General features: G+C 41.5%; 1 protein-coding gene across 1 annotated transcript in view; it reads left to right on the forward strand.

Moving 5' to 3' along the window:
- The window catches only part of LOC138968560 (F-box/WD repeat-containing protein 5-like), a 20,712-nt gene extending 5,586 nt beyond the window's left edge, over positions 1-15,126 (forward strand). Inside the window, exons 2-7 of the mRNA XM_070341135.1 lie at positions 2,131-2,316; positions 3,940-4,114; positions 5,656-5,792; positions 7,662-8,173; positions 8,942-9,148; positions 11,759-15,126. Coding sequence (XP_070197236.1) covers positions 2,131-2,316; positions 3,940-4,114; positions 5,656-5,792; positions 7,662-8,173; positions 8,942-9,148; positions 11,759-11,981 — 1,440 coding nt within the window. The 3' untranslated portion in view covers positions 11,982-15,126. The remainder of the gene's footprint in view (positions 1-2,130; positions 2,317-3,939; positions 4,115-5,655; positions 5,793-7,661; positions 8,174-8,941; positions 9,149-11,758) is intronic.
- The last annotated feature ends 72 nt before the right edge of the window (positions 15,127-15,198 follow it).

Consider the following 15,198-nt stretch of genomic DNA (forward strand, 5'->3'; position numbering starts at 1 on the left):
CTTTTCTGTACCTCTCTTCGTTTTAACTTTCTGAGCGTGTTTTTAATCCAAACATATCATATCTATATATTTTTGGAATCAGGAACCGACAAGGAATACGATGAAAGTGTTTTTAAATTGATTTCGAAAAAAAAAATTTGATAATAATTTTTATATATTTAATTTTCAGAGCTTGTTTTTAATCCAAATATAACATATTGATATGTTTTTGGAATCAGCAAATGATGGAGAATAAGATAAACGTAAATTTGGATCGTTTTATAAATTTTTAATTTTTTTTACAATTTTCAGATTTTTAATGACCAAAGTCATTAATTAATTTTTAAGCCACCAAGCTGAAATGCAATACCGAACCCCGGGCTTCGTCGAAGAGTACTTGACCAAAATTTCAACCAATTTGGTTGAAAAATGAGGGCGTGACAGTGCCGCCTCAACTTTCACGAAAAGCCGGATATGACGTCATCAAAGACATTTATCAAAAAAAGGAAAAAAACGTTCGGGGATTTCATACCCAGGAACTCTCATGTCAAATTTCATAAAGATCGGTCCAGTAGTTTAGTCTGAATCGCTCTACACACACACACACACAGACACACACACAGACACACACACGCACACACGCACATACACCACGACCCTCGTTTCGATTCCCCCTCGATGTTAAAATATTTAGTCAAAACTTGACTAAATATAAAAAGCAAGTCGCGTAAGGCGAAAATACAACATTTAGTCAAGTAGCTGTCGAACTCACAGAATGAAACTGAACGCAACGCAACGGAGCAAGACCGTATACTCGTAGCATCGTCACTCCACCGCCCGTGGCAAAGGCAGTGCCAGTGAAATTGACAAGAAGAGCGGGGTATTCGTTGCGCTGAGAAGGATAGCACGCTTTTCTGTACCTCTCTTCGTTTTAACTTTCTGAGCGTGTTTTTAATCCTAACATATCATATCTATATGTTTTTGGAATCAGGAACCGACAAGGAATAAGATAAAAGTGTTTTTAAATTGATTTCGAAAAAAAAATTTGATAATAATTTTTATATATTTAATTTTCAGAGCTTGTTGTTAATCCAAATATAACATATTTATATGTTTTTGGAATCAGAAAATGATGGAAAATAAGATGAACGTAAATTTGGATCGTTTTATAAAAAAATAATTTTTTTTACAATTTTCAGATTTTTAATGACCAAAGTCATTAATTAATTTTTAAGCCACCAAGCTGAAATGCAATACCGAAGTCCGGGCTTCGTCGAAGATTACTTGACCAAAATTTCAACCAATTTGGTTGAAAAATGAGGGCGTGACAGTGCCGCCTCAACTTTCACGAAAAGCCGGATATGACGTCATCAAAGACATTTATCAAAAAAATGAAAAAAACCGTGTGAGGATATCATACCCAGGAACTCTCATGTCAAATTTCATAAAGATCGGTCCAGTAGTTTAGTCTGAATCGCTCTACACACACACACAGACAGACACACACACACACACACACGCACATACACCACGACCCTCGTCTCGATTCCCCCCTCTACGTTAAAACATTTAGTCAAAACTTGACTAAATGTAAAAAGATGCATATAATGCTCCACATTGACTTTTTATTAGGTAAGATATTTTCAAATAAATTCTGTCCCCAGACCCCTGGACCCACACAGGATGATCAGACTTTCATTTTCCGTTCCCACCTTAGCATTTTAGCTTTTGGACATATGCTATATTTACAACTCTGTCCCATGTTAGGGATCCTCATACAAGCTCCCATGACCAACAGTACATTTAAATTTCCCTTTTAAGGTTCTGAAAATCTAGAAATGCTCCATCCCTTTGAGCTTCACAGGGCTTTGTACCCTGTCTCACTGCTGGGGACAAAGCCCCTGGACCTTACTTTGCCTCCTGCGCGAGCGCCGCAGTTCCACCAATGTCACTGCTATGAACAAATCGAATGGTATCGAATAATTAAATTATAAGGTCGCTGCTTTGGAAAAAACACACATTGCTTGAAAGCAATGTTTTTTCTGCACCAACTTCCGGAACTCTTTGAAGGGCTGTCAATTAATCATTTGCTCTTCTGGGTGTTTTGTGCTTTGTTTGTGTGTGTGTGTGTATGTGTGTGTGTGTGTCCAGATTTCGCGATCCCACCCCATGCATCCCCGAGCGTGTGCGTGGCGCACAGAGTATCGGAGACTGCACGACGAATCACCGGCAGAGTTTTGCCAAGAGCTGACGGATCACGATGATGAAGTTTGGCACGTCACTTTCTCACATGACGGCACCATGTTTGCTACGTGTTCCAAGGATGGGACGGTAAAGGTAATGCTAATCGGAGTAAGCTATGTACATGTTTGGGCAATGGATATTGCTGCGGGGGGGGGGGGGGGGGGGGGGGGGGCTTTTGGTTTGATTGATTGAGCAAAACGAGTCTTAATGATTGGTATACAAAATCCAATCGCGCGCGTGTGTGTGTGTGTGTGTGTGCGCGCGCGCTACCACATGATTTTTTTGGTGTCTCACCTGGGTAATCAGTGAGTCATAATATGTTGTACTGTTTGGATTTGTGGACAGCCTGGTGACCGGCCGACCAGCCACCTGTGATAACAAAAAACGTAACCTTGATTTTATTCCGGATGCTATTGAAACTAGATTTTTGAAACTGTACACACTACCAGTGTCTCATAACCTCCATACATGACCCATGACAAGGTTGACACTTGTGAAAGTTTAAGGTCACATCGGTGTTATTTTCTGTGGGTGGCCGATTGGTAACGCACTTGCGCTCGGAAGCGAGAGGTTGCGTGTTCGACCCTGGGTCAGGCCGCAATTTTCTCCCCCCTTTCCTAACCTAGGTGGTGGGTTCAAGTGCTAGTCTTTCGGATGAGACGAAAAACCGAGGTCCCTTCGTGTACACTACATTGGGGTGTGCACGTTAAAGATCCCACGATTGACAAAAGGGTCTTTCCTGGCAAAATTGTATAGGCATAGATAAAAATGTCCACCAAATACCCGTTTGACTTGGAATAAAGGCCGTGAAAGGTGAATGCTCGCCTAATAGGCTACTGAGCTTTACTGGCCGATGTGAATGCGTTATATATTGTGTGTAAAAAATGTCTGTTTGTCTGTCTGTCTGTAAAAAATTCCATTTCAAACGGCAGAAATTAATATGTAAGCGCCTAGGGCTATATCTAGATTAGGCGCATAAAAATGATCACAATAATAATAATAATAATTTTCGAGTCAAAAGATGGAAAGGTATCTATTATTTTGTCTGAAGATATTGATAAATAATCTTTGAAACCTTACGCTTTTCTATGATTTGAATGCGTCCAGACATGACCATATGCGAGGTGTGCTTTACTCTTGTCAAATTTCTAGGTTTCAGTAGGGTCGAGTTTGAGTTTAAAAGTATGACATTACCAATTTCTTGAACTTTTATGGAAACATTGGAAAAAAAGCGTCTTTTCTTGCAGTGAATTGGACTTTCTTTGCGTGAGTTTTTGCGTATAATACATAGACCGCATAAACTTGCCTCACACAAACATTTTATAATCGATGTTTGTTCATGTTCACAAAGTTTGGATGACCTCTATCAAACATCGAGGTCACAGCGGGGTCAAGTTATGGACAAAAGATAAACATTGGATTTTTTTCAAAGGATTTCATATTGAACATTTAAACGTTGCCCTTTACAGCCTCTTATTACCATCACACATGATGTAAATTTGGGTTACCTCAGTTTTCTGTTTAGGACATACCGGGGCCAATAAGCAGTTGAAATTGGATAGAAAATACTTTTCTTGCAGTAACTTGGACTTGTCTCATGTGTGTTTGCAACGAGATCCCTCAAACGGAAAAGTCTCAGAAACAATTCGGAAGTGTGAACTAAAGCACCAAAGTGCGAGTTTGTGCATTGTTTGCATGTTTTTGTTAATGTCGCAGTTATGGAACGCCACCACGCCATGTACACTGCGTTTCACCGCTGACATGAGGTCAATGATGTGGAGCTGGACACATATTTCGAAGTTCAACAAGTCCGACTCACTGCTGCTTGTTTCCGGTTGTCTCAGCAATACAAGTCGGAACGGAAAAATTGCAATCTTCGATTTAAAGCAAGGTAACGCCGCTGAGTCGATGATCGGGAGGGGGGGGGGGGGGGGGCACGGTACCCAGTTGTAATAAGGTCTTTTAGGTCACAAATTGACTTTGACCCTCAAACCAAGAACAGCCATCAGCGGGGATATAGCTCAGTTGGTAGCGCGCTGGATTTGTATTCAGTTGGCCGTTGTCAGCGTGAGTTCGATCCCAGGTTCGGCGGAAATTTATTTCAGAGTCAACTTTGTGTGCAGACTCTCTTCGGTGTCCGAACCCTCCCCCCGTGTACACTACATTGGGTGTGCACGTTAAAGATCCCACGATTGACAAAAGGGTCTTTCCTGGCAAAATTGCTTAGGCACAGTTAATAATTGTCTACCTATACCCGTGTGACTTGGAATAATAGGCCGTGAAAGGTAAATATGCGCCGAAATGGCTGCAATCTACTGGCCGTATAAAATTTCATCTCACACGGCATCACTGCAGAGCGCCTAGAACTGTACCCACGGAATATGCGCGATATAAGCGTCATTGATTGATTGATTGATAAATGTTCATATCTTTTAAATCGGCAATACATTCATGCTGTTTTGCTAAAGTGAGTGCCTCAGGATATCAGTTTTAAATGTGGCTTGGATATCTAGGCGGATCAAGATGTTGCGTCAGTCAGTGCCTACAGTCGTATCCAGGGTAAACCAAAAATGTCAAAACCCACCTCAGGCAAGACAGGTTGTCGGCGATCGTTCGGGGCGGCAAGCGTTATTGCCGCAACAAATCGTAAACTCCGATGTGTATATTTTCGAAAGAAATGTTTAAAAAAGATGTGTTAAAAATCACTTCTTGTCCGTGTATTTTAATGCCCTTTGATTTTCCACAGTTAAAGATATATTGTGCATTTTCTATTTTGAATATGTTTGGAATATTTGAATATTCTTGAATGACTACACATATATACATGCTTCACCATCATCATTCAATTCAATTCAATTTAATAAAACTTTATTATCCGAATGCAACAAACTGAATTTGTCTTTTGGCTCGTGTACAGAAAACGAGCCACGGGTCGGCAACAGAGTTGCTCCCCTTCTGTCATCATCATCATCATCATCGTCATCATTAAAGTCGCGTTGATATGCTTGGCGTTGTTATTCTTTTTTTGAATTACCGTGAATTTGCTCGTTGCCATTTTTAGAGCTGTGCATTATTAGGTAACGGCAAAAACAACTTTAAATACAAACGTGTACAGAAATTTGGATCGTTTGCTCCGGAACTGCAACGTCGATGTGCCAATACAAAAAAATTCTAGCACAAAACCCCCAACGTGGCTGGAAGTGTCATATTTTTGTTATGGGTTTGGAAGAACAACTAAAAATTTTCATAGCACTCCGGCCGTGTTCTATTTCTCGCCACACCCCTTGTTGACCGTTATTTTTGGTGACGCGGCAGTAAAATGCATACAGTATACATGTCTTTTGTGTGTGCATAGTTCTAAATGTTGCGTTTCTTCATTTTTCAAAAAAAAAATCACGCTGTGACCTCTGCAATGACTGCTTCTGTTTGCAGAGTTCAGAGTGATGTGCTGTATTCCAGTTAAACCTTTTAGTGCGTTTGGTGCGTGGTATGATGAAAACCACATCTTCACAAGTATCTCACACCGAATCGATTTCTTTGAGACCATATCCGCTGTGTGGCTTGCCAAGGTATGAACAGCATCAGATCAATACGAGTCAATGAAAAGGTATGTGCGATAGGCGAAAACTGAAAACCAGGAAAGCCTAGCCATGAAATTGCTAATTTGTCTTTTGAAAAACCGACTATGCAAAACTGAACATCATTATCAGTTATAATCATCTTCTCGCCCGTTTTAATCCCGTCAAGTGATGAAGTAAGCATGTATTTATAAATATGATATCTTGAAAGTAAGAAATTAACCCAAAGTAGTGCTGAAGGACAGCACTTTTTGCAGCATAAACCCTCAAAAACTGTTGCTATTAACTCACGGTTTTTGGCTCACGAAGTGTAGCCTATGCGATCGTAACTTTGTCTGTCTGTGCGTATGTGCGTGTGTGCGTGCGTGTGTGCGTGCGTGCGTGTGTATGTCTGTGGTAGAAACTTTAACATTTCGTCATTTGAAGACGTCACATTATGGCGTAAGAGGGTTAGACGTCACGCGTCTCGGTCATTGTTATTTTGAGCGGGCCGAGACTAGTTGGCAGTCGTGTCCTTGTAAGTAGCACTAGTAGGCTACATGCAGACAGACAGATCTAGATCTAGTGTCTCGCTTTCTTGCACAGTTTCACCTATGCTTACTGTGTGTGTGTGTGTGTGTGTGTGTGTGTGTGACGGGGTGATTGAGTTTGTGTTACTGTTTGTCGATTTCTTACGTGAGCCTTGAAGGCTTCGCCTCTTGTTCACTTTGAACTCAAAGCCATGACGTTCCCTACACACGGCTTTGATAACGAACGGATAAGGGGCGTAACTCCTTAGTCATATTACAGTTGAAAATTCAAAGCGGGTCGGCTTCACTCAATTTCTTGGCATCAGAGGCTTGACATAAATTAGGAAAACAAATTGTTGGACCCATCATGGACCAACTAAAACGCTGCAGGGCAGAATTAATATTTTGATGGTATTTTTCAACGTTCTCAGCGTCACTGCAGGAAGTGGTGTTCTCAGCGTGCAGAAAGTGAGCGTGAAGTCCCTTTGTATCAACAACGAAAATCTTTGCATCTTTGAATTAATCGAAACGCACGAGACTTACCACAGCGTTTTAGTTGGTCCATGATGGGTCCAACCATTTGTTTTCCTAATTTATGTCAAGCCTCTGATGCCAAGAAATTGAGTGAAGCCGACCCGCTTTGAATTTTCAACTGTAATATGACTAAGGAGTTACGCCCCTTATCCGTTCGTTATCAAAGCCTTGTGTAGGGAACGTCATGGCTTTGAGTTCAAAGTGACGGTTTTTTTGTAACCTTTAGCACGCCTGCTACCTGCTTCAGTTGGACTGGCGAAACAGAAAAATTACGCAACACATGAGTGCCGTTCAAAATTACTTGCAGTGGAGACTTTCTCTCAGCATTCACAGATTCATAAGTTGCCGAACTTTGTCTTTTCTGAAAAGTTGTCGATGTTTGAATTCAAGACTTGGCTTGATTTTTTGGGTACACTGATTTGAGTGGCTCTTACGTGATACCTGTTAAAAGAACCCTCAATCCGAAAAGTGTACCACATCTCCAAAGCAAAGGCATAGAATTTGAATGAAGTAAAAAGTGTATGACGTGTTGTTTTAAAGTTTAGGCGCAAAACGTTTTATAATTTTTTTTGGTAAGATCTACATGCAAGCCAGTCGGTTGATGATGATAGAAACAAGTTCTATATTTAAACCTTGGGAAAACCTTTCCAAGACAACAAGTAACTGGTCGTTGAGTGGGTGGCGGAAGCCATGGTCAACCTAAGGCTTAACTACCTTTGGGATTTGTACTTGTACGTATATATACCTCTATCTGTCCATAAAACTGTAAAGATTGAATGGAAATGACACAATGCGAAGACGACTTTGCGTTTTGCAGGCAACTCCAGAGGTGAAGTCGGACCGGAAGTATGCGAGGACAAACCCTTTCCGCTTCAAACATCTCGGCGAGTACCGCGGCGTAAAACTTTTCATGGTGGCGAACGTTCCTGTTGACGCCGGACAAGGATTACTTTCAGCTTCTGACGAAGAGTTCGCGGTTCACAGCAGAGAGTATGTCCCTGGGCAGAACAGCAACCCGCTTAGTTATCAGCGTGCTTCCTGCAGCCCTCTTGTGCCAGGCTTGGCTGAAACAAAGAAGGAAGATGTTCCAAGGGAAAAACTGTTGATTTTCAAATTTGGCGAGCTGTCAGATCGTGTAGGCATCAAGCGAATGAGGGAAGACGAGATTGTGAAAGAGGAGGACATGGCAGGGGGTGTGGACTGGTCGGACACGGAGGTATCCCTCCTCAGCGCTGACAGTATAGCTGGCAATGACCGCTTCACAGTGCTGGACGCTACTATCAACATGTCGGGACGCATTGTCGGCATGGCGCTGTCTCCCGACGAAAGGTCAGCATCTTACGAGCATCTGAACAATGTTCTTTATTTTCCATTTCCATTGCCATAACTGTATTGTCCCGCTGCTTGGAAATTCGGGTAACTTCCTCCCTGTTGAAAGCTAAAAGCAACAAGAGTCGCGCTATCAACCCGTTTAGATGTTAAGGTGTAATCAGGCACCTGCATTTATTTACGTGCCGCTGTGATGATATGGGGGTGGGACATAGATACCGTCTCTGATTCTGCACATAAAGTTGACACGTGTCGTCCCGGTCTGGATTTGAACCCATGACCCAACGATCACAAATCAAGTGCTCTACCAACTGAGCTACCGGGCCCCCGTTAAAGCCAGCTTTCCATAAACGAGATACTCCTCTTCAAAAACCAAATTACTTAGATCCACAAAATGCATATTATGTCAGGCACTAAAATGACGTTACACACCAAATCGACCGAACCAAAGCCTAATTAAGGTTGGAGTTGAGAATTGTAGAAACTGTTGCGCACAGTAAGAGCGACTTATCAATTAACTATGTATGAAGTCGACAACTCTCTGATAAATCATATCTCGGAGACCCATGCGTATTTTATCTAAAAAGTCTACTTCTGAAAACGTTTATCTCTCCCTTTTTCTTCGCGAAATGAAGCTGTCCTATGCTGTACTTTTTTGCAGTTACCTGTACATGAACTTTCAGCATCTCAGTTCTAAAAAAAAAGAAAAAAGTTTCTGTCTTTCTTTCTTTGTGAAATGAAACTGTTCTTTGTTTTATCTTTCTGAAGATACCTGTACATGAATATTCAGCGGTTAGTCACGAACGACGAAGGAGGGGAACCTCTGGAGCCGCTGTCATTCGTCAACCAGATGAACACCCGTGTCATTGACCTTGTGACCTACACAGAGGTCGGCGCCGTCCTGACGTCACACACAGGCGTCACTGAAGGACGCTTCTTGATATACCTGGATGTTAGTCAGCTTTATGTTGCCAGGTAATTGTGTCGTGGGCAAACTACGTGTGTCTGTGAGAGATAATCAGTGATGATTGTTTGGAATACTTATTTACCAGTATAACTGAACAATTGCATGAATTATTTCAATTTGTTTATGAGTGGTAAGTTATTCATCTAACCTTTCTGCAGGGATTCGGATTTATTCAAATCTAACATTCATACTCACTGTATGTACACGACATGCAAGAAATGTAAACTGAATTACCTAATTCGTGAAGTAGAAATGTAAGTTGCCAAGAAGGAAAACTGTCACTTCAAATACTGAATTGTGCATATGTGTACGCTGTCGTTGTTCTACATTTAGTGGTGAATTTAAAGACCAAAACATAAATCATATGAATTATTTTTAAAGCCCCACTCTGCCTCACATGAAGTTTACAGATCGATGGAATCTTTCACAACATATTTAAGCAATTCTAGCCTTTTGGAACACACTTCCAATAGCGTTTCACAGCATTAAATGGCACAGTTCGCTTAAATGGCTATTCAGCATGCGTAAACCACACACCAGTTCTCGTGGTTTATACAACCCCCGAGCCATCGTGGACCTGTGTGACCCACTTTCCCTTTTTTTAAATTTAAAAACAAATTGTTTACATACCTTCTGAATTTAGTCGTCAGTTTGTGGTTTCAATGCGACTCTGTGTCTACAATAGCATGTTATTGTGTACCTCTGATTCAAAATTACAACAAATGACTGATAGTGACACAAACCGAGTGGCGGCATCTTCATAGAAACTTGCGGATATCGGAAAATTCGTCTGCTTGGGCAATGGTAAGATGCAGCTCATTTGATGTAATAGTATCCCTGCCGCGGAATTACGTGTGTATGCGCGCAATACTCAATCTACACAGACACAAAAACTAACAGTATCAAATGATTGAATTTCAGTCGACCAGCAATTTGACCAGCAATTTGAAAAAGCCAAAGTTAAATCGTTTTCGGTAGCCCACTTCCACGTCATCAATTCAAAAGAGCTGCAAGTTGCATGCACCAGTCGACTCATTCACCCAGTTTGCTTGACATACATCCGGGCTCCCTACCTTAAAACTTTTAAAACTTCGAACTGTACTGACTTTGTTTTGACAATAGGAATTCTTTCGTGTTTTAACAATGTTTGTGTAACAAGCTGTCAATAAAATAATTTAAATGTTAAAAGTTAGGTCTAGCGCCATAACGAGGCTTTCGATTTCTGTGGGTAGAAGTCCGTTGTCCACGCAAAAGTAAATTCTTTGAAAAATGCTCGCTCTTTATGGAGGGACCTAGGCTGTTTTCTAGCGGTAAATGTTTAAACGAAAGGGAGTTTGTACTGTGTGTAAAACCCTGACGTGTCCGTGGCCAGAAACTGATGGTTTACGGGAGGCGCAGTGGGCCTTTAAGAAGTAACTCGGGTTGCTTTGGTTTGAACAAGGTTTTATTCAATCAAACATAATAAAATAATAAAACTATAAGCCTACACACTCATGCGAAAGCTTATATTACGTTCCCTACGCGGTTGGAGAATAACACAAGTATGATGTCGGAAATAACATTACTAATTCACTATGGAACTACCTGGATCAAAATCAGAGCTATCATTCACTAATTCCATTTTGTCATAGCAAATCTAAGTTTTGTGTTCCATTCATGCATGTTTGTCTCACATGAGCTTTTATCAAGGCAAAAGAAAGAATCCCAGATTGACTGACAATTGCAGAGACCACACAAATTTGTTTAAAATACTACGACCCCTACCCGTTGCCCAACACTCACTCACGCACGCAGGAACGAACGAAACACACACACACACACACATACACACACACGCACACACACACACACACACACACACACACACACGCACACACACACACACACACACGTACACACATACACACACGCACACACACACACGCACACGCACATACACAAACACACACACACACACACACACACACAATCAATCAATCAATCAATCAATCAATCAATATGAGGCTTATATCGCGCATATTCCGTGGGTACAGTTCTAAGCGCAGGGATTTTTTTTTTTAATTTTTTTTTAAATTTTTTTTTTATGCAATTTATATCGCGCACATATTCAAGGCGCAGGGATTTATTTATGCCGTGTGAGATGGAATTTTTTTTTACACACTACATCACGCATTCACATCGGCCAGCAGATCGCAGCCATTTCGGCGCATATCCTACTTTTCACGGCCTATTATTCCAAGTCACACGGGTATTTTGGTGGACATTTTTATCTATGCCTATACAATTTTTCCAGGAAAGACCCTTTTGTCAATCGTGGGATCTTTAACGTGCACACCCCAATGTAGTGTACACGAAGGGACCTCGGTTTTTCGTCTCATCCGAAAGACTAGCACTTGAACCCACCACCTAGGTTAGGAAAGGGGGGAGAAAATTGCTAACGCCCTGACCCAGGGTCGAACTCGCAACCTCTCGCTTACGAGCGCAAGTGCGTTACCACTCGGCTACCCAGTCCACACACACACACACACACACACACACACACACACTCAATTTTACTCTCTCAATCTGCGCAACGAAGAAGTATCCAAGAAAACATTACTTTTGTATTTCCATTTCAGTGGTTCGCATGATAACCAGGGCTACATGTGGGATCGTCACTACGGAGTGCACGTGCGATGTTTCCCCCACAGTGACGCCGTCAACAGCTGTGCACTCAACCCCCGTAACTCCGAGATGCTGGTCACCGCTAGTGACGACAACACCATCAGGATCTGGAGATCACGGCGCCACATGCGACAAATGCGACAAAGGGAGGGAAATATTGATGAGAATCCACTGTGAACATGAGGAAAAAAAGGCGACAAAAAGGGAGAAGATTTGATGAAAATCAACTTTGATGGCAACGAAGTGGCTGTTTGTATGCCTTTGGGCTTAGTTCCATGTGGGCACTCTTCACATCTTGCAGCAAAGAAACACCACAGCATGAGACAACTAGCAGGGTAACACAGCTTAGATGTTCAAAAAAGAAAATAAGAGGTACTGTACATGCTCAAACTCTGAGTGTTTTTAAAGGGACATAACAGACTGGAAAACTATGTCTAATCGCCCCAAAGAGCTACACAGTTCGGGTTGGGGGTTGTTATTATTTCATCACACAACAGGAACAACTCAGTTTGAATTCCAATTGGAAACGACTGGTTTTGAGTTGGATTTTGAGACTGCATTTCCGCTCCACGCTCCGCATCTTCTTCGCCACTTTTGAATTTCGTCCATCTTTAGCCCCTGAGAAGACACCGTGTTTCATGCGCTGTTGCTAGAGGTACAGATTTGAAATCGACCGAATGAGCTACAGGGTTGGATTTTTGGGTTGAATAGATGACAACACACACGAGGAACAGGAACGTCTTAGTATTAGTGTTTTAGCGTTCTATTTTTCAAATGTAAATACCCACGGTGTGTCAACTGATTCCGTTCATCCACCGGATGTTTCCGTTCATCCGCAGGATGTGTCCGTTCATACAGCCTCATTTTCGTCACTTGCTTCGGGAAAAACGTTGTGGTAAGTCGTGTGGGCAGCGCGCTTGTGTGATATTGAAAGAATAAGGTAGCGAAATGGTTGGGCTATGTGTACGATAAGTACCAAGGTGCTAGTGAATCCTAATAATAACACACGCGGGCCGAAGGTGGAAAAATTGCTTGATTTTTTAACATTTTCTTGTTTTTCTCGCTCTGTTATCGAATCTGACCCCTGATTTGCACATGATCACCAAAACCATTGCCTGTTACGACATTTTGCTTGAACAGAAGTTTATAGAAACCCATGGCTTTTGTACAATCACTTGTCTTTTGAAAACATGCAGATTCCGTTCATACCCCATGTTTCCGTTCGTACAAAAGTGCATGTTTCCCTTCGTACGAAAAGCGTTTCCGTTCATACACATTCGTTAGATCAGGTGTTCTCTAGCGGTAAGTGTTCAAACGAAACGGTGTTTCGACTGCTGTGTGTAAAAGCCTGACAGTGTCAGTGGCCAGAAAATGATGGTTTACGGGAGGCGGAGGGTGGCTTTAAAGATAGCACAGACTAATCGTGATCACCTTGTACGTAAAACAACGATACCGACTCAGATTGAAACCTTCTTTTGTCTTAGGAAGTCAGTCAACACGCTCGAGTATATCGGTAATTCTACGAACGACTCATCAACAAGCGCTAATCCAAATCTTATTAATTTTTTCAACAGTGCATATAGATGTATTGGGAAAAGATAAGCCTGTAAACTTGTGTCATATTTTTGCTGAAGTCGACAAGCGTAAACCGTAAAGCCAAAGAGTGTTGGATCTTTGATTGTCCAGGTACGGCGGTACCGGGTGATACGGTGGTTCAATGCGTCAAACATTTCCCCTCTTTTCCACCAGGGTCATTTTAAAGGGGTATACATGTACATGCATTATGTTTCACTCCATCTTTTAACCCCTTTTTTTGGTTCTGTGTTTTTGCTTTTGCTTTTTGTTTTCCTTTGTATTTGTTTGCTTGTGGTCCAGAAGATGCCTGCGTGGGTGAAAATTTGACTTTGTTTTTGTATGTGTGCTGTCCTTGTATTGGTGAGTACAGATTTCTTTTGTTTTTCAACTTTATTATAAGGTTGTTGTTCACGTTTGAAACGGCTGTGTTTGGGCTGATATTTCAGGATTAGGATTTCTTCATTCTCGCCGCTGCATGGGCTTTGAGCTTCGTCGCTCCTGAGAGGAGCTTGTTTTTCGCGCACTTTTGCGAGAGGTACAGTTTTGAAACAACACAAAGAGCTACATAGTTTGGTTTAAGGTTTGAGTAGACAATTCACGCGAGAAATGCCTTAGAATTTGTGTTTGAGCGATCTATTTTTCATATCTGAATGCTGCATTGGGTAGTCTTTTGAGACGGTACACATTCTGAAATTGACAGTGTGTTTGTTTACGCTGTGAAATGCGTTTAAGCCCCTTCCAGCACGAAATGTGCATTCCTGAATCCAACGGTTTGTATCTGCTTCGACGAATGCGTACCCACCAGGACTACACATGACGGCGAACGGAAGTCGGGACTCTTGACGCAAGAGAGTGGATGAAAAAAAAAATTTGCGATCATTTATTTGATTAGCTTAGTTACGCAGTATTTTCGAGTAAATCATTTAGCCAGGGGTATCTAGATTACAGCACAGCAAATGTCTCTTGACAATTGATAGAGAACTTTCCCAAAATGGTTCCTCCCGATAGTACACCTTTAACTAGCAGGGTAAGTGCTGGTTGTGTACTCTCATGTGCGTTGTTTGATTAATTCATGGATCAAAGAAGAAGAATGGGAAGTCATTGGAGCATTTGATTTTATCACAGAAAAAACCCCATTAAACTCACAGGTATTTCGACCTAATGGTTTTTGAAGTGGACAGGCAAACACTTATGATGCAGATAATGAACTTAGCTTAAAAAACGTTGCTGTTCTCAGTCTCCGTTATAGCATGTACTTTAACATACCTCGTTTACTCTTGTATTTAGCCTTCCTTTTTTTGTATACAAACATCTCAATCTTTTTTTTTGTATGTCCTCTTTGTACAAACATTTTGGTGTGCATGGGCGTATTTATTTCTTTAACCGCAACATTAAAGCATTCTCATAGAAAACCCTGGGCAATACAATCTTTTTTTTCTGTTATTGTTTGTGAATTATTTAAAGTTTTGTGTTTATTTGTTTGGGTTCGTTGGTTATTTGTTTGTTTGCGTTTTTGGGTTGCTGTTTATTTGTCCTGGATTGTTTCTTTTCTCTTTCTTTTTTTTCCATTGCCGCTGTTTGTTTTGCTTTTTTTCCTTGTTCCTTTTAAAGCGCTCAATTGTCTGGGGATGGTGCCGGTGTCACGAACTGAAAACTCTGCCTGAACAATTCCTCTCAATGCGGTCTATGCGCATGCGCTAACATGGGGAGATTTCAGGTCGTGAACAACCTAACCCTAACCCTAACTCGAACCCTAACCCGAACCCTAACCCCATCCCCATTCAACACTATTCAACCCATGCACACACCTTTCCATACA

The sequence above is a fragment of the Littorina saxatilis genome, linkage group LG6 (assembly GCF_037325665.1).
Source record: "Littorina saxatilis isolate snail1 linkage group LG6, US_GU_Lsax_2.0, whole genome shotgun sequence".
Classification (NCBI taxonomy): Eukaryota; Metazoa; Mollusca; class Gastropoda; order Littorinimorpha; family Littorinidae; genus Littorina; species Littorina saxatilis.